This window comes from Gorilla gorilla, chromosome 13 (assembly GCF_029281585.2).
Source record: "Gorilla gorilla gorilla isolate KB3781 chromosome 13, NHGRI_mGorGor1-v2.1_pri, whole genome shotgun sequence".
Taxonomy (NCBI): domain Eukaryota; kingdom Metazoa; phylum Chordata; class Mammalia; order Primates; family Hominidae; genus Gorilla; species Gorilla gorilla.
This window is the reverse complement of record NC_073237.2, coordinates 134,136,724-134,162,815: the sequence shown is the minus strand read 5'-3', so window position 1 is coordinate 134,162,815 and position 26,092 is coordinate 134,136,724. Positions and strand designations below refer to the sequence as shown.

Here is a 26,092-nt window from a genome sequence, read left to right as displayed (position 1 = left end):
AGGCCAGAAGGAGGAATGAGGAGGAGGGAGGAGGAACAGTGACCACATGTGGTCCACAAAACCTGAAACATTTTCTAGCTGGTTCTTTGCAGAAAACAATGTTCCAACCCCTGACTTAGATAATACACTTACTAAGCTAAAAAATACCCAAAATGGGCAGCATCAAAACCTCTCAAAACCTGCTTTCCCAGTTTACCATGGCTACAGTTTGCAACATCCCCAAATGGCATTTATCCCACAGTAGGTAACTATGTTGTGTGTTAAAATGGTATTTTACTCAGTCTCAGTGATCTCCTAAATCTGCCTTTAGTCTCAGCCTGCAGGGCAAGGCTGTGATACCAACAGCAAACTCCCAGTACCTCCTTCATTGCAGAATGCACAGACACAACTGAACCTCCACTGTCTGTCTGCTTCCCTTGTCACCTACAGACCTGTGATAGTTTAACTTTAAATCTAATTCAACTGAACCACACTTTACTGTGCGCATAGTGGGTGCAATACACAGTAAAATACACAGTAAAATACACAGTAAAAAGTGTTAAACGACAGGGCATTCTTCAGGAAATGGTACTGGGAGAACTGAATGACCCCATGAAAAAGAATGAAGCTGGACCCTTTTCTAAACCATATATAAAAATTAACCCAAGATGGACCACAGTCCTAACTGCAAAACCTAAAACTATAAAACTCAGGAGGAAACCGGGGAAGCTTCCCAACATTGGATCTGGCAGTTATTTTCTAGACATGAAACCAAAAGTACAGGCAACAGAAGAAAAAAATAGACAAACTGGACTTAATCAAAGTTAAAATTTCTGGGCCAGGTGTGGTGTGTCACACCTGTAATTCCAGCACTTTGGGAGGCCAAGGGGGAAGGATCACTTGAGGCCAGGAGTTCAAGATGAGTCTGGTCAACATAGCAAGACCCTGTCTCTACAAAGAAAAATTTATAAAAATTAAAATTTATGTGCATCAAAGGACATAGTTAACAGTGAAAAAGCAGGTTATGGAATGGAGAAAACATCTGCAAATCCATCAGGAATTATTATCCAGAATACATGAAAAAGTCTTACAACTCAACAATAAAAAACCACCAGAATAAAAAATGGGCAAAGGACCTGAATAGACATTTCTTCAAGGAAGACATACAAATGGCTAATGAGCACATGAAAAGATGCTTACCCTCATTAGGGAAATGCATATCAAAACCACGGTGAGTACCATTCACACACTAGGATGGCTACTATGAAAAAAGAATGCTTAACGTCATTGGGGAAATGCATATGGAAACCACAGTGAGCAGCATGGACGGCTACTAGGAAAGAACAGAAAATCGTGTTGTGAGAACTGGAGAAATGGGAACCCTCGTGCACTGCTGGTAGGAAGTGAAACGGTGCATCCGCTATGAAAAACTCAAAAAACTAAGTGTGGAACTACCATGTGATCCAGCAGTTCCACTGCTGGGCACGTGCCCCAGCAGCACTGAAAGCAAGGTCTTGAAGAGATGCTTGTACACCCACGTTGATAGCAGCATCAACCACAGCAGCCAAAAGGGGGAAGCCACCCGAGGGTCGGCTGTCGGGCAAACGGATCAGCAAAGTGTCGTGTGCAAAACGCAGTGACGTGTGACTCAGCCTGAGAAGCAGCGAAGCTGGTGCCCGCGCTGCAGCGTGGATGAGCCTCGGGGACACTGTGCCGAATGAAGTAAGTCAGCCACAAAAGAACAAACGTTGTACCATTCCACTTACAGGAGGTCCCTAGAGTCGTCCAACTGATGGACACAGAAAGTAGAATGGTATTGCCAGGGACTGGGAGAGAGGAATGGGAAGTCAGTGTTTAAAGGAGACAGAGCTTCAGTGTGGGAAGATGAAGAGGTTCCAGAGACAGAGGGTGGTGATGGCTGCACGGCAGCGTAAATGTGCTTAATGCCACTGAGCTGTTTACTTAAAAATGGTTAAGTTTGATATTATGTGTTTTACCACGCACACACACACACACACACACACACAACAAGGCACCTGCATCAACTACAGTCAAGGCCAGGGAGAAGTAACCAAGGTCATAAGTAACTCAAAGTGCTCGGTGGGTCCGTGGCATGGGTGAACATGTGGCTGCAGAGACGGCTCTCAGGGATTCAGGAGGTGCTTGTGGAGGTTACAGGTGAGGCGGGGAGGCAGAGCGAGAGTTCCAGGCAAGAGCACACGGAGGAGAACAGGGTAGCACCTGGCTTGGCTGGGAGATGAGAGGGGTGTGCCAGGGCAAGCTGGAAGGCACAGGGGAGCGAGTACTCTTGGGGCTGGCTCTCACGGCCTCATGGTCTCCACCTCTCTGTCTCACAGGCGCACTCTGTCTGTGTCTGTTTCCCTCCCTCCTTGCCTCTCTGTCTCTCGAGCGCATCTTGCCGCCATGTGGTCCTTGCAAAGCTTCTCAGTGAGCCCACACTAAACTGCCAGACACCCCACTGATGTCCAGAACAGACATAGAACCACCTGGGCTCCCTACTGCAGAACCTACCCTGGATTCACATTCTAGTGGCCACAGCTCCCTGGAGTGTTTTGTTGCTTCTCCCTGTGGAGACCTGTCCAGCTCAGCAACCCTGTGTGCCACATTCAGTGATTCCTCTTGGAATGTATCTCCACCTCTGGGATGCCCTTACTTTTTCCCCGAGGGATGAATGCTCTCCTTCCTCCTTCAAAGCACAGCTCAGACATGACAGCTCCTCCTGCCATGTCCACTAATGAAGGCAGCTCGCACACGGAACACTGAAAGCCCCACAAAGGCCACATGTCTGCCCCACGAATGCCACACGTCTGCCACACGAAGGCCACATGTCTGCCCCACGTCTGCCACACGCCTGCCCCACGTCTGACATGCCCGCCACACAAATACCACGTCTGCCACACGTCTGCCACATGAATGCCCCATGAATGCCACACGCCTGCCCCAGGAATGCCACACGCCTGCCCCATGAATGCCACATGAATGCCACACGCCTGCCCCATGAATGCCACACGCCTGCCCATCTGCCCCACGAATGCCACACGAAGGTCACACGCCTGCCCCACATCTGACACGCCTGCCACACAAATGCCACACATCTGCCACACGCCTGCCCCATGAATGCCACACGCCTGCCCCATGAATGCCACACGCCTGCCCCATGAATGCCACACGCCTGCCACACGAATGCCACACGCCTGCCACATGAATGCCACAAGCCTGCCACACGAATGCCACAAGCCTGCCACATCTGCCACATGAATGCCACACGAATGCCACAAGTCTGCCACACGAATGCCACAAGTCTGCCACACGAATGCCACACGTCTGCTGTATAACGTTTCTTGGTCTTTCTCCAGCACACCAGCTTTGACTGCAATGAAGCCACTGTTAGAACTCAGGAGTCGGTCCCCCTTTATGTCACCTACAAACCACCACACAGGCTGTTTGGCTCACGTGGCTCTCCCCTCAGCTGGTGCTTACAAACACAAAATGCGCTTTCAAAGTACATATCAATGAAGGTACAAAAACAAAACCTGAAGAGGAAATAGCCATGTGAGGCTAATTCTTGCCGAGGTACACAACCTATTCTTTAATTTAAAAGGTTATTTTCAAGAATCTCAACAGTAAGACTAAGAATGGCTTAACTGAGGTGAGGATTCTAGATTTAGGTTTTGTTGGGACTCTTGTTACCTAACAAAGCACAAGGAAAGACCTAGCCATGGAGGCAGCATGGCCGGCCCATCCCATCCCATCTCCACATGGCCTGGCTCTGGGAGGGCAGCCCTTCCCCGAGGCTCTTCCCTCCTGTGGAGGAGGGGGGCCCTTCCTCGAGGCTCTTCCCTCCTGTGGGGGGGGGGGGGCCCTTCCCCGAGGCTCTTCCCTCCTGTGGGGGCGGGGGGGCCCTTCCCCGAGGCTCTTCCCTCCTGTGGGGGGGGGCCCTTCCCCGAGGCTCTTCCCTCCTGTGGGGGTGGTGGGGGGGGCCTTTCCCTGAGGCTCTTCCCTCCTGTTGGGGCAGGAGGCCCCTTCGCTGAGGCTCCTCCCTCCTGGCAGGGCGGGGGTGGGGCAGTGGGCTGTGCACCAGGGTGAGTCGCACAGTAGGACACTTAGCAGCACTTCTTCACACAATTGCTAAGAACCACCTCCAGTGCAGACCAACAGGCACCACCTCTCTCCCAGCACCTAGAGCCTAGAGTGGGTACCAGGAGGTGAGGTGTGGAAACACACACGCAGAGAGAAAAACAAGGGGCCCCATGCTGACGCCTCCTGGATTGGGCACAATTTACAGGGAAATGGAGCTGCCAACCAGGTCACAGTAACAAGCATTTCCAGGTAGAAAAAAATGTTCCCTTCCGGCGACTTCCACTTTCTTTGCCCTAACGACAGTGAAGCTGCCAGTGAGCAGGCCTCGCTCTGAGCTGGGGCTTTACGATGGGGATTAATGCTGGATACAGGATCCAAATCCCTTGGTTCTGGCCACGAGATCGTGAGACTGCAGCCGTGACAACACCTTCACATTTAAACTTTTATGAGAATATTGGATTTATTAAAGCCTGCAACATTCGTTTTATCACTGGAATGACTTTTTAAAACATAATTTTCAATAAATTGTGGTTTTAAAAAAATATCAAACAAGACTAAATTGGGTTTGGGGTGGCAGGAAATCCTGAAGAGTGGAGAGGCCACAGGCCCAGAACCACAGACACAGGCACACCCCAGGCCACAGGCCCAGAACCACAGACACAGACACACCCCGAGCTCAGGCCCAGAACCACAGGCACGGACACACCCCGGGCTCAGGCCCAGAACCACAGACACAGGCACACCCCGAGCTCAGGCCCAGAACCACAGGCACAGACACACCCCGGGCTCAGGCCCAGAACCACAGACACAGACACACCCCGGGCTCAGGCCCAGAACCACAGACACAGACACACCCCGGGCTCAGGCCCAGAACCACAGACACAGACACACCCCGGGCTCAGGCCCAGAACCACAGACACAGACACACCCCGGGCTCAGGCCCAGAACCACAGACACAGGCACACCCCGGGCTCAGGCCCAGAACCACAGACACAGGCACACCCCGGGCTCAGGCCCAGAACCACAGACACAGGCACACCCCGGGCTCAGGCCCAGAACCACAGACACAGGCACACCCCGGGCTCAGGCCCAGAACCACAGACACAGGCACGCCCCGGGCTCAGGCCCAGAACCACAGACACAGGCACGCCCCGGGCTCAGGCCCAGAACCACAGACACAGGCACGCCCCGGGCTCAGGCCCAGAACCACAGACACAGAGCACACCCCGGGCTCAGGCCCAGAACCACAGACACAGAGCACACCCTGGGCACAGGGGGGCACCCACCTTCCCACAGTCTCTGCCGCACCACCTCCGTGGGGCCCAGAGACACAGAGCACACCCCAGGTGCGGGGCAGGCACCCTCCCACCCACAGTCTCTGCCGCACCACCTCCGTGGGGCCCAGAGACACAGAGCACACCCCAGGTGCAGGGCAGGCACCCTCCCACCCACAGTCTCTGCCGCACCACCTCCGTGGGGCCCAGAGACACAGAGCACACCCCAGGTGCAGGGCAGGCACCCTCCCACCCACAGTCTCTGCCGCACCACCTCCGTGGGGCCCACACACACAGCCCTGCCCTGGCTCAGTCCACCCCCTCCTTCTCCTGCAGGCTCCCCCAGGAGCACAGCAAGTTCTCCAGGGTGCGGACAGGCAGTGCAGAATCTTCAAGAAACCAGGTTCCAAAGCCTCAAAACACTCAGGTTCTCTTTTCCTACAACTGACCACCCTGTGAATGTTCACTGATTTTCAACCAAATGATGTGCTGTAATCAATTAGACTTTAATTACTGTAATAACTCAATCCAGAAAAAAGCGATCACTTAAATAAGCCTCATGGTCAGAGAATTTTCTAAAAATTTCAAATTGCTTTTTTTCCCTAAAGGAATGTAATAGGATGACAATAAAAGATCCTCACGAATAAAAATACATGAGAATAAAATCCTGGAAGTAGGACTGTAATAAAAGCATAACTTCAGGGAGACGAATGATGTACAGTTTCTAACGTGAGTTTTAAAACTGTGACTGGGGCGCCATCCACAGGCAAAAATAAATTCAACCTCAGCCCAAGCCTCAGACTTTATACAAACATTAACTCAAAATGGATCACAGATTTAAAGTTCACGTAAGACCAAAAAAAAAAAAAAAAAAAATTAGAGAAATTGAGATCTAGGGCTAGGTGAAGAGTTCTCACACACAACACCAATAGCACAATCCACAGGAGAAAACTGATAAGCTGGACTTCATCAAAATGAAACACCTTTGCTCTGTGAAAGACCTTTTGAGAGAAAGAAGAGAAGCTTCAGACCAGCAGAAAATACTGGAAACCACATATCTGACAAACACTCATATACAGAACTCTCAAAGCTAACAAAACAATGTAATCATAAAACGAGCAGAAGTCTGAAAGACATTTCCCCAAAGACGACACACCGACAGCAAAGCAATGTGCAAGGGGACGAGCATGAGAGGCGTGGAGGGAACAAGAGTGAGAGGCGTGGGAGGGGGAGAGGCTGAGAGATGTAGGAGAAGGTGACGGTGAGAGGCGTGGGAGAGGGAGAGGGTAAGAGGCGTGGGAGAAGGTGAGAGGCGTGGGAGAGGATGAGGGGGAGAGGCGTGGGAGGGGGTGAGGCTGAGAGATGTAGGAGAAGGTGACGGTGAGAGGCGTGGGAGAGGGAGAGGGTGAGAGGCGTGGGAGGGGGTGAGGGGAAGAGCCTTGGGAGGGGGTGAGGCATGGGAGGGGGTGAGGCATGGGGGGGGTGAGGCATGGGAGGGGGTGAGAGGCGTGAGAGGGGGTGAGAGGCTTGAGAGGGGGTGAGGGTGAGAGGCGTGGGAAGGGGTGAGGGTGAGAGGCGTGGGGGGGTGAGAGGCGTGGGAGGGGGTGAGAGGGAGAGGCGTGTGGGGGGGCAGAGGCTTGGGAGGGGGTGAGAGGCGTGAGGGGGTGAGAGGCTTGAGAGGGGGTGAGGGTGAGAGGCGTGGGAAGGGGTGAGGGTGAGAGGCATGGGGGGGTGAGAGGCGTGGGAGGGGGTGAGAGGCGTGGGAGGGGGTGAGAGGCGTGGGGGGGTGAGAGGCGTGGGAGGGGGTGAGGGTGAGAGGCGTGGGGGGGTGAGAGGCGTGGGGGGGTGAGAGGCTTGGGAAGGGGTGAGAGGCGTGGGAAGGGGTGAGGGTGAGAGGCGTGGGAGGGGGTGAGAGGCGTGGGGGGGTGAGAGGCGTGGGAGGGGGTGAGAGGCGTGGGGGGGTGAGAGGCGTGGGAAGGGGTGAGAGGCGTGGGAAGGGGTGAGGGTGAGAGGCGTGGGGGGGTGAGAGGCGTGGGGGGGGGGTGAGGGTGAGAGGTGTGGGAGGTGAGTGTGAGAAGTCTGGGAGGGGGGAGTGTGAGAAGTCTGGGAGGGGGTGAGTGTGAGAAGTCTGGGAGGGGGGAGTGTGAGAAGTCTGGGAGGGGGTGAGTGTGAGAAGTCTGGGAGGGGGTGAGTGTGAGAAGTCTGGGAGGGGGGAGTGTGAGAAGTCTGGGAGGGGGTGAGTGTGAGAAGTCTGGGAGGGGGTGAGTGTGAGAAGTCTGGGAAGGGGGTAAGTGTGAGAAATCTGGGAGGGGTGAGTGTGAGAAGTCTGGGAGGGGGTGAGTGTGAGAAATCTGGGAGGGGGGAGTGTGAGAAGTCTGGGAAGGGGTGAGTGTGAGAAGTCTGGGGGGTTGAGTGTGAGAAGTCTGGAAGGGGGTGAGTGTGAGAAGTCTGGGAGAGGGTGTGAGAAGTCTGGGGGTTGAGTGTGAGAAGTCTGGAAGGGGGTGAGTGTGAGAAGTCTGGGAGAGGGTGAGTGTGAGAAGTCTGGGAAGGGGGTGAGTGTGAGAAGTCTGGGAGGGGGTGAGTGTGAGAAGTCTGGGAGGGGGTGAGTGTGAGAAGTCTGGGGGGTGAGTGTGAGAAGTCTGGGAGGGGCTGAGTGTGAGAAGTCTGGGGGGGTGAGTGTGAGAAGTCTGGGAGGGGGTGAGTGTGAGAAGTCTGGGAGGGGGTGAGTGTGAGAAGTCTGGGGGGGTGAGTGTGAGAAGTCTGGGAGGGGGTGAGTGTGAGAAGTCTGGGAGGGGGTGAGTGTGAGAAGTCTGGGAAGGAGTGTGATAAGTCTGGGAGGGGGTGAGTGTGAGAAGTCTGGGAGAGGATGCTCCCCATCAGCAGTCACAGGGATGTGCACGCTGAAGGCTCGAGGAAACACCAGCGCACCGAACAGAAGGGCTAAATAAAAAGTGGATAAGAGCTAACGCTGGCGAGGACGCTGGCAAGGAGGGGAGAAAGGCGGCCACTGCAACATCGCCGGTGGGCGTGTGAAATGCTGCAGCCACTCTGGAGTGTGGTTCAGGAACTTCCTCATTCAACGAAACACCCGAAGGCCACAGAACCCAGTGATTATGCTCCTGTGTGTTTGACCCACAGAAGTAAATCTTATGTCCAAAATGTGTACGTAAATGCCCCGAGCGGCTCTAAAGTAAAAATGCCCAGTGTCCTTCAGTGGGTGAGTGCCGACGTACAAGGCTGTCCACACCCTACAGAACAGCAAGGCCTCAGCTGAGAACGGGACGGGCTAATGATGTAATTGGATGATCTTAAGAGAACTACGCTGAGTGACAAAAGCTACTCTCAAAAGGTTACATACATTATAATTCCATTTATATAAAATCAGAAATAGGCCGGGCACGTTGGATCACGCCCATAATCCCAGCACTTTGGGATGCCGAGGAGGGCAGATCACTTGAGCTCAGGAATTCAAGACTAGCCTGGCCAACATGACAATATCCCTTGTCTACAAAAATATAAAAATCAGTTGGGCAGGGTGGTGAACATCTGTAAACCCAGCTACTCAGGAGGCAGAGGCAGAAGGATGACTTCAGCCTGGGAGGCAGAGGTTGCAAAGAGCTGTGATCAGGCCACTGCAGTCCAGCCTGGGTGAAAAAGTGAGATCCTGTCTTTTTAAAAAAAAAAAAAAAAAAAGAAATGACAAAATTATAAAAACGGAATCTGCAGATGCGAGGCTGGCACAGGTTCAGGTCTGGTTGGTGGCTACACAGGGTGACGTCAGGGACCCTGGTGTAGGGGGGGTTCCGTATCTCAACTGTGCCCTGGCGTGGAGGGGGTTCGGCATCTCGACTGTGCCCTGGCGTGGAGGGGGTTCTGTATCTCGACTGTGTCCTGGCGTGGAGGGGGTTCGGCACCTCGACTGTGCCCTGGCGTGGAGGGGGTTCGGCACCTCGACTGTGCCCTGGCGTGGAGGGGGTTCTGCACCTCGACTGCCCTGGCGTGGAGGGGGTTCTGCACCTCGACTGTGCCCTGGCGTGGAGGGGGTTCTGCACCTCGACTGTGTCCTGGCGTGGAGGGGGTTCTGCATCTCGACTGTGTCCTGGCGTGGAGGGGGTTCGGCACCTCGACTGTGCCCTGGCGTGGAGGGGGTTCGGCACCTCGACTGTGCCCTGGCGTGGAGGGGGTTCGGCACCTCGACTGTGCCCTGGCGTGGAGGGGGTTCGGCACCTCGACTGTGCCCTGGCGTGGAGGGGGTTCGGCACCTCGACTGTGCCCTGGCGTGGAGGGGGTTCTGCATCTCGACTGTGTCCTGGCGTGGAGGGGGTTCTGCATCTCGACTGTGCCCTGGCGTGGAGGGGGTTCTGCTTCTCGACTGTGCCCTGGCGTGCAGGGGGTTCTGCATCTCGACTGTGCCCTGGCGTGCAGGGGGTTCTGCATCTCGACTGTGCCCTGGCGTGCAGGGGGTTCTGCATCTCGACTGTGCCCTGGCGTGCAGGGGGTTCGGCACCTCGACTGTGCCCTGGCGTGCAGGGGGTTCTGCATCTCGACTGTGTCCTGGCGTGGAGGGGGTTCTGCATCTCGACTGTGTCCTGGCGTGGAGGGGGTTCTGCATCTCGACTGTGTCCTGGCGTGGAGGGGGTTCTGCATCTCGACTGTGTCCTGGCGTGCAGGGGGTTCTGCATCTCGACTGTGTCCTGGCGTGCAGGGGGTTCTGCTTCTCGACTGTGCCCTGGCGTGCAGGGGGTTCTGCTTCTCGACTGTGCCCTGGCGTGCAGGGGGTTCTGCTTCTCGACGGTGCCCTGGCGTGGAGGGGGTTCGGCACCTCGACGGTGCCCTGGCGTGGAGGGGGTTCGGCACCTCGACGGTGCCCTGGCGTGGAGGGGGTTCGGCACCTCGACGGTGCCCTGGCGTGGAGGGGGTTCGGCACCTCGACGGTGCCCTGGCGTGGAGGGGGTTCGGCACCTCGACGGTGCCCTGGCGTGGAGGGGGTTCGGCACCTCGACGGTGCCCTGGCGTGGAGGGGGTTCGGCACCTCGACGGTGCCCTGGCGTGGAGGGGGTTCGGCACCTCGACGGTGCCCTGGCGTGGAGGGGGTTCGGCACCTCGACGGTGCCCTGGCGTGGAGGGGGTTCGGCACCTCGACGGTGCCCTGGCGTGGAGGGGGTTCGGCACCTCGACGGTGCCCTGGCGTGGAGGGGGTTCGGCACCTCGACTGTGCCCTGGCGTGGAGGGGGTTCGGCACCTCGACTGTGCCCTGGCGTGGAGGGGGTTCGGCACCTCGACTGTGCCCTGGCGTGGAGGGGGTTCGGCACCTCGACTGTGCCCTGGCGTGGAGGGGGTTCGGCACCTCGACTGTGCCCTGGCGTGGAGGGGGTTCGGCACCTCGACTGTGCCCTGGCGTGGAGGGGGTTCGGCACCTCGACTGTGCCCTGGCGTGGAGGGGGTTCGGCACCTCGACTGTGCCCTGGCGTGGAGGGGGTTCGGCACCTCGACTGTGCCCTGGCGTGGAGGGGGTTCGGCACCTCGACTGTGCCCTGGCGTGGAGGGGGTTCGGCACCTCGACTGTGCCCTGGCGTGGAGGGGGTTCGGCACCTCGACTGTGCCCTGGCGTCGAGGGGGTTCTGTATCTCAACTGTGCCCTGGTGTGGAGCGGGTTCTGTATCTCGACTGTGTCCTGGTGTAAAGGGGGTTCTACATCTCGACTGTGTCCTGGTGTAAAGGGGTTTCGGCATCTCGACTGTGCCCTGGTGTGGAGGGGGTTCTGTATCTCGACTGTGCCCTGGCGTGGAGGGGGTTCTGTATCTCGACTGTGCCCTGGTGTGGAGGGGGTTCTGTATCTCGACTGTGTCCTGGCGTAAAGGGGTTTCGGCATCTCGACTGTGCCCTCGTGTGGAGGGGGTTCTGTATCTCGACTGTGCCCTGGCGTGGAGGGGGTTCGGTATCTCGACTGTGTCCTGGCGTGGAGGGGGTTCTGCATCTCAACTGTGTCCTGGTGTAAAGGGGGTTCGGCATCTTGACTGTGTGCTGGTTTGTAGGGGTTTCAGCATCTCGATTGTAGTGGTGTTTCCACACATCCACACATGGTAAACTGCACAGAACACCCTGCACGTGATGCACGTGCACACAGGTGATGGTGAAACTGAGTAAGCCCCATGGACTTTACCAATGTCAGTGTCCTGGGTCTGACATTGTCCTCTAGTTATCAAAGACATCACCACTGAGGGAAGCTTGGTGAAAGGTTTCTTTGCAGTTTCCTGTGACACTGTAATTATTTTTAAGATTTTCTAAAGCTTTGCCATGTACAGAAGAATACTTCAAAAGGTTGAGGTCGGGTCAGGCCGGCCAGCCTGGGAGTGGAGAAGCCCCAGGGCTAGGGCAGTTGTCCGCACCACGAGGCGCCCGCCCTATCTGTCCTAGGAGAGGACGCAACACCCAGCAGCTGTGGGCCCCTGAGGAGCCAGCAGTCCGGCCCCACGGCGCGCCCACCACCCACTGTGGTCACTGCAGACAGGCCACAGAAAACGCACACAGTACTCACAGTCAGGCTGAGACACTATGACAGAAACAAAGGTGGAGACACCCTGGGGGCGGGGGGGGAAGCTAAATCTGAGAGGAAAAAAGTCACAACCAGGAGGTGTCAAGTCCAAGAGAACCCCCACTTGAGGAATCAGAATTTACAACAGAGATTATAGAATTATAATCACCGTCTTTTGAAAGATAACGCAAGATAGAATTCAGTATTTTTTAAATTAAAAGAACTAATCAGGCCGGGCGCGGTGGCTCACACCTGTAATCCCAGCACTCTGGGAGGCCGAGGCGCATGGATCACCTGAGGTCAGTTCAAGAACAGCCTGGCCAACATGGTGAAACCTCATCTCTACTAAAAATACAAAAATTAGCCGGGTGTGGTGGTAGGCGCCTGTAGTCCCAGCTACTTGGGAGGCTGAAGCAGGAGAATCACTTAAACGTGGGAGGCGGGGGTTATAGTGAGCTGAGATCGCGCCATTTCACTCCGACCTGGGTGACAGAGCAAGACTCCGTCTCAAAAAAAAAAAAAAAAAAGAAGAAAAAGAGAGAGAACTAATCAGAGATACTGGGCATGAAAAAAATTTATGCCAGAATAAAATATATCACTATATGGGATGAACAGCAAGAAGGAGAAGGGCTGAGGAACCAGTCAGGAAGCTGGAAACAGACAGAGAGCTGCCCAGGGGGACAGAAGAGCCGGCCATTTAAGAGGAGCTCCATGGGAAGAAAATGGAAGAAAAATCATACAGAGCATCCTTCTGGAGCTGAAGACACAAATCCTCCAATTGACAGGGCTGTGAAGCCCCAAACAGTGGCTGAGAGGAAAGAGCAAATGATCTACAAACAAAGGACAAGAAAGTGCTGTCAGAATGTTCACCAGCAATGTCAGAGAGAGAAAATTCCACAGGAATGTGATCACAAACCTAGAACTTACACCCAAATTCACATCAAACTCAGAGAGCACACTAAAAGCACCGTGAACACTTTGAAAACCTGTATCATGTACGCACCACGTAAGATCTGGTGATCAGTCCAGCACAGTGTGTGTGAGAAGCACACGTGCCCTCTGTGTGAAAATCAGCACGGTGCACGTGAGGGGCGAGCGCGCCCTGTGTGTGAAAATCATCACAGTGCGTGTGAGGGGCAGGCGTGCCCTCTGTGTGAAAATCAGCACTGTGCTCGTGAGGGGCAGGCGCACCCTGTGTGTGAAAATCAGCACGGTGCACGTGAGGGGCGGGCGCGCCCTGTGTGTGAAAATCAGCACGGTGCGTGTGAGGGGCGGGCGCGCCCTGTGTGTGAAAATCATCACAGTGTGTGAGGGGCGGGCACGCCCTGTGTGTGAAAATCACCACAGTGCGTGAGGGGCGGGCGCACCCTGTGTGTGAAAATCATGGTGCATGCGAGGGGTGGGCGCGCCCTGTGTGTGAAAATCACAGTGCGTGAGGGGCAGGCGTGCCATGTGTGTGAAAATCAGCATAGTGTATGAGGGGCGGGCGTGCCTTGTGTGTGAAAATCATCACAGTGCGTGAGGGGCGGGCGCACCCTGTGTGTGAAAATCATGGTGCATGCGAGGGGTGGGCGCGCCCTGTGTGTGAAGCGCTCAGGATTCAAGACTCATTCTGCTCTCAAGGTACGGCTGAGCCCAGCAGCTCAGGGTTGGGAGGGAGACTTCGGCATGTCTCCAGGTGGCCCTTTGCCCCTCACTTCTGTGACATTGTGGCCCTAACCAAGTTCATTTCTATTCACTTCTCAATGAAACAGGGTCAGGGCTGAGTCTTCCCTAGCTGGAGTGAAAGCCCCAAAGTCCAAAGCAGAAGAGGCCGTGGCCTCCTTGAAAGGATCTGACACGTTTCTACAGAGAGCAACAGAATCCTGTGAGAAGAGAAAGCACAAGAAGGAAGCGAGGCGTCACCTGGCATCACTCCGCTTTGTCACTCACGCACAAGGCATTAGCAGCATCTCCTCTTTTTTTTTCTTTTTTTTGAGACAGGGTCTCACTCTGCTGCCCAAGCTGGAGTGCAGTGAGGTGATCTGGGCTCACTGCAGTCTCCACCAGGCTCAAGCAATCCTCCCACCTCACACTCCTGAGTAGCTGGGACTACAGGTGTGCACCACTATGCCCAGTTAATTTTTGCATTTTTTACAAAATTTTGCATTTGAGTTTCGCCACGCTGCCCAGGCTGGTCTCAAACTCCTAGGCTCAAGCAATTCACTCGCCTCAGCCTCCCAAAGTGCTGGGATAACGGCCGTAAGCCACTGCTCCCAGCCTTCTCCTAGCTCCTCATAGGCCCTGTCGGATAACCACTGACACTTACTGGCTTCTCCTCAATGCACCAAAGTCCATTTGCCGTTATTAAAACAAAAGAGATGGGAAAAAGGAAACAGCAAGAGAAGACACAAAATTACCAGGCCCACGACGGACTTCGGCATGGTCTTGCGTGCCCTGTGGACCTTGACGTCGGCGCCAGGGGCCGGGAGCTTCCTGTCCTCTGTGTCAGCACTCCCCTCCCCAAGGGTGGCTGGTGGGGCGGCTGGCGTCTGGGGAAAAGCGCTTGGAGTCCTGCCTTTGCCAGCCCCTCCAGGAAGGGTTTTTGCAGCATGGCCAGGCAGCGAAGAGGCCAGAGTGCTGGTAGTCCTCAAGGGCTGTGCCTGTAGGGCCGGCTTATTTAAGATGTATCCGTTGCTGCCGATGACAGAAGTCTGCACAAAGTCGTCGGCAGTGACGTGGTTTTGCTTCCCCGCTTCTGAGTCTCTTTCTGAAACCCCGTTTTCCGCTATCCGGGTTAGTGTGTTGGTGCCATCCTGGGGGTGGACCCTTGCGCTGTCCTGAGTGTGCTTTGCAGCATTTGCATGACTGCTGGCGTCGCTGTTTTCACAAGACCCATTGGTCTCACCGTCCGCAGCCATGTGGGCCTCTCCTGCCTGTTTCTCTGCTGAGCCTTCATCGGCAGCCATAGGTGTCTCTGCCAACAGAGAAAGGAGTGTCACTGACTGCAGGCCACGGTCTCCATGGCACCACCACCACCACAACTTCCTCCCCCACCACGACACCACCACAACTTCCTCCCCCACCATGACACCACCACAACTTCCTCCCCCACCACACCACCACAACTTCCTCCCCCACCATGACACCACAACTTCCTCCCCCACCACACAACTTCCTCCCCCCCACCACACCACCACAACTTCCTCCCCCACCATGACACCACCACAACTTCCTCCCCCACCATGACACCACCACAACTTCCTCCCCCACCACACCACCACAACTTCCTCCCCCACCACCATGACACCACAACTTCCTCCCCCACCACAACACCACAACTTCCTCCCCCACCACGACACCACCACAACTTCCTCCCCCACCATGACACCACCACAACTTCCTCCCCCACCATGACACCACAACTTCCTCCCCCACCACACAACTTCCTCCCCCCCACCATGACACCACCACAACTTCCTCCCCCACCATGACACCACCACAACTTCCTCCCCCACCATGACACCACAACTTCCTCCCCCACCACACAACTTCCTCCCCCCCACCACACCACCACAACTTCCTCCCCCACCACGACACCACCACAACTTCCTCCCCCACCATGACACCACCACAACTTCCTCCCCCACCATGACACCACAACTTCCTCCCCCACCACGATGCCACCACAACTTCCTCCCCCACCATGACACCACCACAACTTCCTTCCCCACCACACCACCACAACTTCCTCCCCCACAACACCACAACTTCCTCCCCCACCATGACGCCACCACAACTTCCTTCCCCCACCACACCACCACAACTTCCTCCCCCACCACAACACCACAACTTCCTCCCCCACCACGATGCCACCACAACTTCCTCCCCCACCACGATGCCACCACAACTTCCTCCCCCACCATGACACCACCACAACTTCCTTCCCCACCACACCACCACAATTTCCTCCCCCACCACAACACCAGTTTCCTCCCCCCACCATGACACCACCACAATTTCCTCCCCCCATGACACCAACACAATTTCTTCCCCCACCACCATGACACCACCACAACTTCCTCCCCCACCACAACACCACAATTTCCTCCCCACCACCATGACACCACCACAACTTCCTCCCCCCACCATGACACCACCACAACTTCCTCCCCCACCATGACACCACCACAACTTCCTCCCCCACCATGACACCACAACTTCCTCCCCCACCACGATGCCACCACAACTTCCTCCCCCACCATGACACCACCACAACTTCCTTCCCCACCACACCACCACAACTTCCTCCCCCACCACAACACCACAACTTCCTCCCCCACCATGACGCCACCACAACTTCCTTCCCCCACCACACCACCACAACTTCCTCCCCCACCACAACACCACAACTTCCTCCCCCACCACGATGCCACCACAACTTCCTCCCCCACCACGATGCCACCACAACTTCCTCCCCCACCATGACACCACCACAACTTCCTTCCCCACCACACCACCACAATTTCCTCCCCCACCACAACACCAGTTTCCTCCCCCCACCATGACACCACCACAATTTCCTCCCCCCATGACACCAACACAATTTCTTCCCCCACCACCATGACACCACCACAACTTCCTCCCCCACCACAACACCACAATTTCCCCCCCACCACCATGACACCACCACAACTTCCTCCCCCCACCATGACACCAACACAATTTCCTCCCCCCATGACACCAACACAATTTCCTCCCCCCACCATGACACCAACACAATTTCCTCCCCCCACCATGACACCAACACAATTTCCTCCCCCCATGACACCAACACAATTTCCTCCCCCCACCATGACACCAACACAATTTCCTCCCCCCATGACACCAACACAATTTCCTCCCCCCACCATGACACCAACACAATTTCCTCCCCCCATGACACCACCAACAACACAATTTCTTTGGCTGGCTTATATAAAACTGTCTACAGAAAATTATTTTGTTTCATATGCAAACCAGCATTTCGGTTCAAACATATTAAATGTAAACATTTCTTAAGCATTAACGTTGAACGTTAGTTGGTTAAGTTTGGGGAATCACTGCTATAATAAAACAAGGAGTGTTATTTGGAGATAGAAAACAAGGCTTCAGAAGAGGCTTCACAAGAACTAACAGAGAAAATGGGTCAGAAAAAGGGCTTATACTTGGAGCACGTCCATGGTCTGCTCTCCACTCCCTACAGAAGCTCACTCTCCGATGACAACCCCAGGAAATCATATCCAGGGCAGTCAAGGAGACACTATTTTACATCACAAGATTGACACACACACTCAGCTCAGGACAGGCTGAGGCAGGAAGCCTGCGATGGCATCGCTGGGTGCACACGGAGCTTCAGTCAAGCCTGAGATGCCACCGCCCAGTGCCCTCCTTCCTGGCTCTGTTCTTCCTGGTGCTTATCACCTCGAGCACAACAGACCTGATCACCTGTCATGCTGGCCGTCTGTCCTTCCACCCGAGGACGTTAAGTCCTATGAGCGCAAATGCCCTGTCTGTCTACCAGTGTACCCTGAGCACATGAGCAAGGCCTGGCGAGGACGTTAAGTCCTATGAGCGCAAATGCCCTGTCTGTCTACCAGTGTACCCTGAACACATGAGCGAGGCCTGGCATGTAACGTGTGTGTTCTGAATAAACAACTATGTTTTAAAAACCCTTAGCAAAACAGAGTAAGTGGAAACTTCCTCATACCAAATCCTGCAGCAGATGTATATGTAAATGCTAAATTAATTGCATATAAGATCTATTAACACTACCAGTGTCTGACATAAAAAGGCAGTGCAGGTGACACCAAAGGGAAAGAAGAATGTGAGGGGCAAACTGTTCCCACCTGCATCTGACACAATCATTTACTTAAAAACAGACTCAATTAGCAACTAAAACACAAGAGTACAACCAGACTGCTGAATTTGAAATCATGTTACAAAATCAAAGACATTTATTTATATCAACATTACCTAGAAAATGTAAGAAAAAAAAGTACCATTCACAGAAGTAGGGAAAACTACAAAGGGTATTAGGAAATTTGCCAAGATTACTCAAAGCCAATGTGTTGACAAAAAAAGTTAAATAGAAGGCATTTCATACTCCTAAATGGATGACATTACAAAGCTGTCAAGTCCCCTCAAATTGAATCTATAGGCTGGGTGTGGTGGCTCATGCCTGTAATCCCAGCACTTTGGGAGGCCAAGGAGGCACGATCGCTTGAACCCAGGAGTTCACGACCCACCTGGGCAACATAGTGAGACTCTGTACCAAAAATTAAAAAATTAGCCGGGCATGGAGGTGCACACTTGTAGTCCCAGATACTCAGGAGGCTGTGGCAGGAGGGTCGCTTGAGCCCAGGAGGTCAAGGCTTCAGTGAGCTATGATTGCACCACTGCACTCCAGCCCGGGTGACAGGTCTCATTAAAAAAAAAAATGAGCAAACTGAATCCAGCTCCGCACCCCCCAACAACAAAACAAAATTGGTGAGGATTAAACACCATGAACAAGTGGGATTTAACCCCAGAAATGCAAGGTTGGCTTAATCGCTAAAAATGAATTAATATGCCAAATATCAATAGAACAAAATAAAGGACAAAACCACACAAGCATCTCATTAGACAGGAAAAAATGAACACCCCTTCATGGTCAAAACACTTAGCAAATGGTTTGCTAAGAAAAGAAAACTTCCTCAATCTAACATAGGGCATCTATGAAAAACTACAGCTAACATCACACTTAAAGGTGAAACCCGGGAAGCTCTCTCCCTAAGATCAGAAACCAGACAAGGATGTCCAGTCTTGCCAGTTCTATTCAACCCTGTACTGGAGATTCGAAGTAGGGCCATAAGGAAGAAACAGAAATAAAAAGAATGCAGATTGGAATGGAAGAAACCAAATGAGCCCTAAAGATGACACAAGTTTTTATACAGAAATTCCCAAGGAAGTTTAAATCATTAGAACTAATAAACGACTTTAGCAAGGTTATAGGATATAAGATAAATATGCAAAAATCAACTTTTTTTTTTTTTTACTTTTTTTATTTTTTGAGATGGAGTCTCGCTCTGTCACCCAGGCTGGAGTGCAATGGCATGATCTCTGCCCACTGCAACCTCTGCCTCCCGGGTTCAAGTGATTCTCCTGCCTCAGCCTCATGAGTAGCTGGGATTACAGGTGCGAGCCACCACGTCCCGCTAATTTTTGTATCTTTAGTAGAGATGGGGTTTCACCACGTTGGCCAGGCTGCTCTTGAACTCCTGACCTCAGGTGATCTGCCCACCTTGGCCTCCCAAAGTGCTGGGATTACAGGCATGAGCCAGTGTGCCCAGCCAATCACTTGTATTTCTATACAGTATCAATGATCAAAATGAAAAAGAATTTTTAAAACAATTCTATTTAAAATAGCATCAAAAAATATAATACTTAGGGGCCAGGCACAGTGGTTCACGCCTGTAATCCCAGCACTTTGGGAGGCCGAAGACAGCAGATCACTTGAGCCCAGGAGTTCAAGACTAGCCTGGGCAACAGAGGGAGACAGTGTCTCTTAAAAAAAAGAGAAAAAAAAAAAGGCCAGGCACGGTGGCCCACGCCTGTAATCCCAGCACTTTGGGAGGCCAAGGCGGGTGGATCATGAGGTCAGGAGATGGAGACCATCCTGGCTAACATGGTGAAACCCCGTCTCTACTAAAAATACAAAAAAAATTACCCGGGCATGGTGGCGGGTGCCTGTAGTCCCAGCTACTCGTGAGGCTGAGGCAGAAGAATGGCGTGAACCCGGGAAGCGGAGCTTGCAGTGAGCCGAGATCGTGCCACTGCACTCCAGCCCGGGTGACAGAGCGAGACTCCATCTCAAAAAAAAAAAAAAATTAGCGTGGTGTGGTGGCTCACACCTGTGGTCCCAGCTACTTGGGAGGCTGAGGTGGTAGGATTGCCTGAGCCCAGGGAGATGGAGGCTAGAGTAAGCCATGATCACACTCCAGCCTGGATTACAGAGGGAGACCCTGTCTAAAGAAAAGAAAATCTTACAATAAACCCTCACATTTAAAGCCAACTGATTTTCAACGAGGGTGCAAGAACAATTCAATGGGGGAAGAAAGGTCTTTTTCATAAATGTTGCTGGGACAACTGATTATCAACTTGCAAAATAATCAACTGGGACCCCTACTTCAAACCATAGACAAAAATTAACTCAAAATTGACCGAAAGCCTAAATAAAAGAGATAAAACTATAAAACTCCAAGAAAAAACAAATGTAAATGTTTGTGACCTTCTACTAAGTAATGGTAAGTTCTTAGGTGTTAGACCAAAAGCACCAGCAACTAAAATGAGAAAAAAAACAGGTAAGTCGGACTTCATCAAAATTGAAAACATTTATACTTCAAAGGACACCATCAAGAAAGGGGAAAGACAAGCCACAGACCGGAAGAAAATATTTGCAAATCCCATGGCTGATAAGGGACTTCTGCTTATATAAAGAACACCGAAAACTCAACAATAAAAATCAATCCAATTTGAAATCACAGGAGAAGAGATATTTCCCCACAGAAGATCTAAAGATGGCCAGTAAGCACACAAAATGATGCTCAACATCACTGGCCGTCAGGAAAATGCAAACCAAAACCACAATGAGATGCCACTTCCCACCCGCCAGGACAGCCACAGACACTAAGAAATGGTGGCGAGGACGTGGAGAACCTGGAGCCCTCTGCAACTGCTGCAGGGAAAGCAAGATGGGGCAGCCACCGTGGGGGTCCAGCAGTTCCCCCAGGGTGGACAGGCCGTGGCTCAGCGGCAGTGTGTAAGGGAACAGGGCACAGGCAAAGCCTAAAGGGTAATGGAATAACCTGGGGCTTGTGGCATCTGGTGTCACATAGGAAACAAGTTCCACTAGGAAGGTCAAAGGAGGGGTGACCAGGGAGAGAAGGGGGAAGAGCCGGAGGGCACTGGAGCCAACAGAAGAAACAGTTCAAAGACACAGAAAGGACGGCAACAGGAAGGGGCCAAAGAACAGGAAGAAAACACCCAGTCAGGCTGCAGGAGGTGGATGGCGCAGGAGGTGGGGGCAACCCTGGAGGGCCGGCTAGGGGTAGCAGCAGAGGCAGGCAGCGGTCACCACAGTGCACAGCCAGTGGGTGGACGAGCACCCACAGGCACAGCGAGGCCATCTAGGGTGAGAGGAGGACACGGCAGGGGCCACAGCCCACAGTCCATGAGGAGCCAGGCCTTGCGCGCTGTCTGGAGAGGAGCAGGCTCCAGCTGGGAGAGCCTTAGGCAAGTCCAGTGTCTGAGCTGCTCCCACGGCCGCCACCCTTATGGGTCCAGCCAGAACACCACTCTCCCTTCACTGTGGAGCGCAGCACAGCTCGTCTGGCGCCACCTGCCCTCATTTCCTGGGGGCGCTCTTGGTGGTGCAGGCTCTCCAAGAACATCTGAACCCTGAACTCATGTGTGCGCCACGCCTTACAGAGGGGTGCAGCCCCGCCGACTCCCCTCGCCCCAACTCCCCTCACCCTGCCTCTCTGCAGACACTGGCTTCCATACCACTCCCTCCACCTCCTGGTAACCACTGCTGTTCTCCAAGTCTCTGCCATAAAATTGGAGTCATGCAGCTTGTGGCCCTTTGGGTCTGGCCTCCTTCACTTAACAAACCGTACAAAAGCTTCATCCATGGTGCGGCGTCAGTCATGCTGTGTGCTCTTCTGGGCTGCTGACCGCTGTCCCACTGTGTGGATGTACCACGATCTGTTTATCCAGTTCCTTATCAACTGAGGACACCGGAGTGTCTCCGGTTTTCGGCAACGTGACAATGCTGCTATAAACATTTGTGTGGCCACTCACTTTTAATTTTCTGGGTGTACTTTAAGACAAGGATATACAGGATTTTTGCTTTTCATACTTTGACAAATGTGTTCCTTCTCTGGCAGAGCTTTTGTGTGTGTCTGTGCAACTGTGTCTATTTAGGAATGGGATAGATTAGAAACTATACCATAAACCTAGGTAAAGCAAAGAAAGTCAGAAGACGGGGACAAATAAGAGAGGAAGAGCAGCAGGTTTTCTAGTCTGGAGGGAGGCGCTGCTCCTGTCCCTCGGTGCACACCGCCCTCACCTTCTCCCAGCAGCTCGGTTTTCACACAGCAATCCTGCTGAGGCTCCCCCCTCGCCGGAACTGCCTGTTAGAGAGAAACAACAGCCGTCAGCCGGGTTCAGTGGGAGGCCACTTTTCCAAGTGGACATCATTTGGAAAAAGTCAAAAAATCGTAGTCACAACATTCACCATGAGCTGCTGGACAGTCAGATTTACTCCTGCCAGCTGGTTACAGTCACCTCCAGGAGAAAAACTGGCATTCAGAACACAGTCCAAGGAAACTTCTCCTGTATTTCTATTTTTGGAGACAGTTTCTTAACAATAAGAACGCATTCATGTATTATTTATATAATTAGATATCTGAAATCTTTGGGCTCTGTTACAGGAGTGTTACAATTTATTTCAAAATGCATTCTACTGCTGACAATAATTCATATATTTCAAATGTCCAACCTCCTACAAAAAATTATAGAAATAGATAAATCAAGAAAATTCAATAAGAAACTTAAATCACTAAATCTTTGAGATTAAGCATCTATTACATAGAGGTATGTATTATACAAGGCCTCTTAAAATTTTTTTGTTGAGACAGAGTTCACTCTCTCGCCCAGGCTGGAGTAGAGTGGCGTGATCTCGGCTCACTGCAACCTCTGCTTCCACAGTTCAAGCGATTCTCAGGCCTCACCCACCTGAGTAGCTGGGACTACAGGTGCACACCACCACGCCCAGCTGCTTTTTGTGTTTTCAGTAGAGATGGGGGTTTCGCCATGTTGGCCAGGCTGGTCTCAAACTCCTGGCCTCAAGTGATCCACCCGCCTCAGCCTCCCAAAGTGCTGGGATTAGAGGTGTCAGCCACTGCACTTGGGTGGCACTTGGACAGAATTTTTTTTTTTTTTTTTTTTTACACAAAAATCCTTGCCTTCAAGAAGCTTAGAGTCTGGTTGGAGAAGTGAACATAAACACATAAAACACTCCTAGCCAGGCCTCTCCCGACGCAGCAGCAGGACCATGGAGTCCATAAGGAGGCAGCAGGGAGTCTGCAAATGCCCCACCCACAGCTGGAGGCCAGGGAAGAGGGCTGCTGACCACTCTGGGCAGTTGCAGATGCCAGAAAGCAAGTGGGAGCTGTCAGGCTGACACCCACGCCTGGTGATGTGATACTGGAGAAAGCCCTCTGGTGAGGCCACTGGAAGCTGGAAGTGGGCAGGAAGCCTCCGGGTCAGAGTGATAAAATAGGAACAACTGAGGGAGGCACACTTGGTGCTCCGAGTCCACAACCAGAAGAGGTGAGGCACAGACCTGCCCGAGGTCACTAGGAGCAGCCAGTCAGACAGCTGCAGGAGGCCAGCCACGCACTGATTCCATCTTTAATTGACTATCAACAGGTAAGAAGTATAAGAGGCTGCAAAAACCCGGGTGTCCAGCGTCTGGATGAGAAAACGTGTTAACAATGGGGCCTCTCAACAGAACCCCTCCTCCCCACAAAGCAGACGCCAGGCCAGCCCTTACCTGAGCCCCTACCTGAGCCCGGATGTGCCTACTGCTTTCCAGGGCTCACATCCATATGGTCTGGCTGCCTTCTGGGCTGACTTGGTAACACCGGACCTAACTGCATCACCCTCCCCAGGAGCTGGTCTTAGCAACTGTGCACAGCCCACCCCACCACAGTAAGGCAGGGGGGCCCAGGTTTCCACCTCCCACCCCCTGACCTCCCACTGCCAAGCCAGGGCCAGCAGCCCAGCTGCTCATGGCCAGCCCTCGAACGTGCAGAGCACGCTACCTTTCCTGGTCCATCACAGCTGTACGCCAGCCAGCTCAGCCTGCACCCTTCACACCTACCCCCCAACAGGAGCTCTCCGGGGTCCCTGCAATCCTTCCAGGAGTCCAGGAGGTCAAAACTATTTTCATGGTAATACTAGGACCTCAATTGCCTTTTTCACTGTGCTGATATTTGCACAGACGGTGCCCAAGCGGTGGTGTCAGCCCCTTAGCATCGACCAGGTCAGGACACCGAAGTGTACTCCAGCAACTGAACTCTTGACCAGCAGGCACTTGGGGGGCTCGCCTGAGAGTGCCCTGGATGAGGCAGTGAGATGATGGCCTGCGAGCACAGCTCTCCAGTGTTCCACCTCAGAGGAAGGGGGCAGGCAGCAGGCCAGGCGCAGTGGCTGCGTGGAACCCGAAGCTTTCCTCACTCACAGAGCATCTTCACTTAAAAGAACAACTGGCAAAATTTATGCTACTCAGACCTGAACATGCCACTCAGGCCTGGACATGCCACTCAGTCAGACCTGGATATCTGGCAGACATTTCCACAAAACAGAGTGAGCCTCAAAGAAAACAACCAGTAGTATTTGTTGCCAATGTTAAAACTCTACCTTTTGAATTTTCGAAACACATGTAAATGTTTATCTGTCCCCACGAGCTTGAAAGTTTCTCCATATTTATGACTTTTCTTATTACATGAGCGGTATCATTAGTGACTATGATTTTTGATACCATATAATAAAATGTGTCAACATGGGGAAGATCTTCCTAACAAGGTGAGCCGACACTCCCCAAATGCCCAGTGCCTAATATTCAAAATCACGCATGGGCGAAAGATGCATCCAAGATGGGCTTTAATGTCACAGAGGAAGAAGGTCATTGGCACAGTTTCACCTTGTTGAGTTTTCATGTCATATCAAAGCAGAATAGCTGCAATTATCTGAAAAGATATCAAAATACTTCTCCCTTGCCAACCACATGTCTATGGGAGACCAGATTTTCTTCAGACAGTATCACCTCAGGCTGGGTGCAGAAGCCAATCTGCAAATCCAGCTGGCTCTTCGATTAGCCAGACATGACAGAGATGGACCAACATGGAAAACAATGCCATTCAACTGAGTTTTTTTCATTCAGAAAAAGTACTTTTCACAGAAACTGCTGTATTCCCTAACATGTAAATAAAATGTTACATGTTTACTTTTATTATTTTTTTAAAATGTGATTTTTAACTTTTCAGTTTTCATTTCTTTTACAGTAACTATCATTAGATACAACCCAATAAACAAGAGCCCTCTGGGGTCCTCAATACTTTTAAGAGCAGGGCCTTGAGGCACACCAAAGACACCCTGCCTGCCACGGCACAGCTCTGCCGACAAGGTCTCCTGGCCTGAGATGAGCCGAGGTGGAGCATGGCAGGGCAGACCTTGTGAGGCTGCCGGGGTCTACAGGCATTTTTGGGCACCAGCTGTGCCCCTCACATGCTGTCCCCTCCTGGAGGCACCCGCCAAACCCCACTCCATCTCACAGTCCTCATCACCACCACCAGCCACAAATCCTACCCATGAAATTAAGTTTTGTAATCTTTTGAAAAAATGTTTAAGAATGCTATGTAACACACTACTGAATAATGTGTAGAATCATCCACCATTCTGCTGTGTGTCCAATTCAACTGCACTCAGGAATCCTCTGACAAGCACTGACCAACATGCCAGGCCTCATACCAGTGTTAGGGCCAGAAACACAGCACAGATGCCTCTGCCTCGTCTGTAGCATCCCCAGTGCTCACTTCCATTAAGGGACAGCTGAGGACGGCCCAGGGCAGAGGCGAAAGGAAAAGGGGGCACTGGGGAAGACGGAGGCCCAGCAGAGGCAGATAGAGCAGGCTCTGCAAGGCAGCGGCTCCGCCCTCTCCTCCAGAACCGTGGCCTCTCCTGACTTCCAGGAGGCTTGGGAAGGTTTTCTCCTAGCAAGGGATGCTGCTTCTGTAGCCCAGGGGCTGCCCCTAGGGGCTGAAGCACCACAGGCTGGCTTCGGAGACCAGCCCCCCAAGCAGCGCTGCCAAGTCTCCTTATGGCTGATGGATTCTAGGATTTTATGAAACCTCCAGATTAAGGACAAATTAGTTTACAATACAAATGTAAATGATAGGCCAGGTGCGCTGGCTCACACCTGTAATCTCAGCAGTTTGGGAGGCTGAGGTGAGTGGATCACCTGAGGTCAGGAGTTGGAGACCAGTCTGGCCAACATGGCGAAACCCTGTCTCTACTAAAAATACAAAAATTAGCCGGGAGTGGTGGCACATGACTGTAATCCCAGCTACTCGGGAGGCTG

General features: G+C 53.0%; 1 protein-coding gene across 19 annotated transcripts in view; it reads right to left on the bottom strand.

Annotated features, from left to right (window-relative positions):
* EHMT1 (euchromatic histone lysine methyltransferase 1) overlaps positions 1-26,092 on the bottom strand; it is a 223,349-nt gene that overhangs the window by 108,358 nt on the left and 88,899 nt on the right. For 14 of the 19 annotated variants that reach the window (XM_055350313.2, XM_055350322.2, XM_055350316.2 and 11 more), the window contains exons 2-3: positions 22,016-22,079; positions 14,289-14,845 (exon numbers count right to left, since the gene is read on the bottom strand). In XM_055350313.2, coding sequence (XP_055206288.1) covers positions 14,289-14,845; positions 22,016-22,079 — 621 coding nt within the window. The remainder of the gene's footprint in view (positions 1-14,288; positions 14,846-22,015; positions 22,080-26,092) is intronic. The other 5 variants (XM_055350319.2, XM_055350324.2, XM_055350327.2 and 2 more) reach the window with 1 other exon arrangement.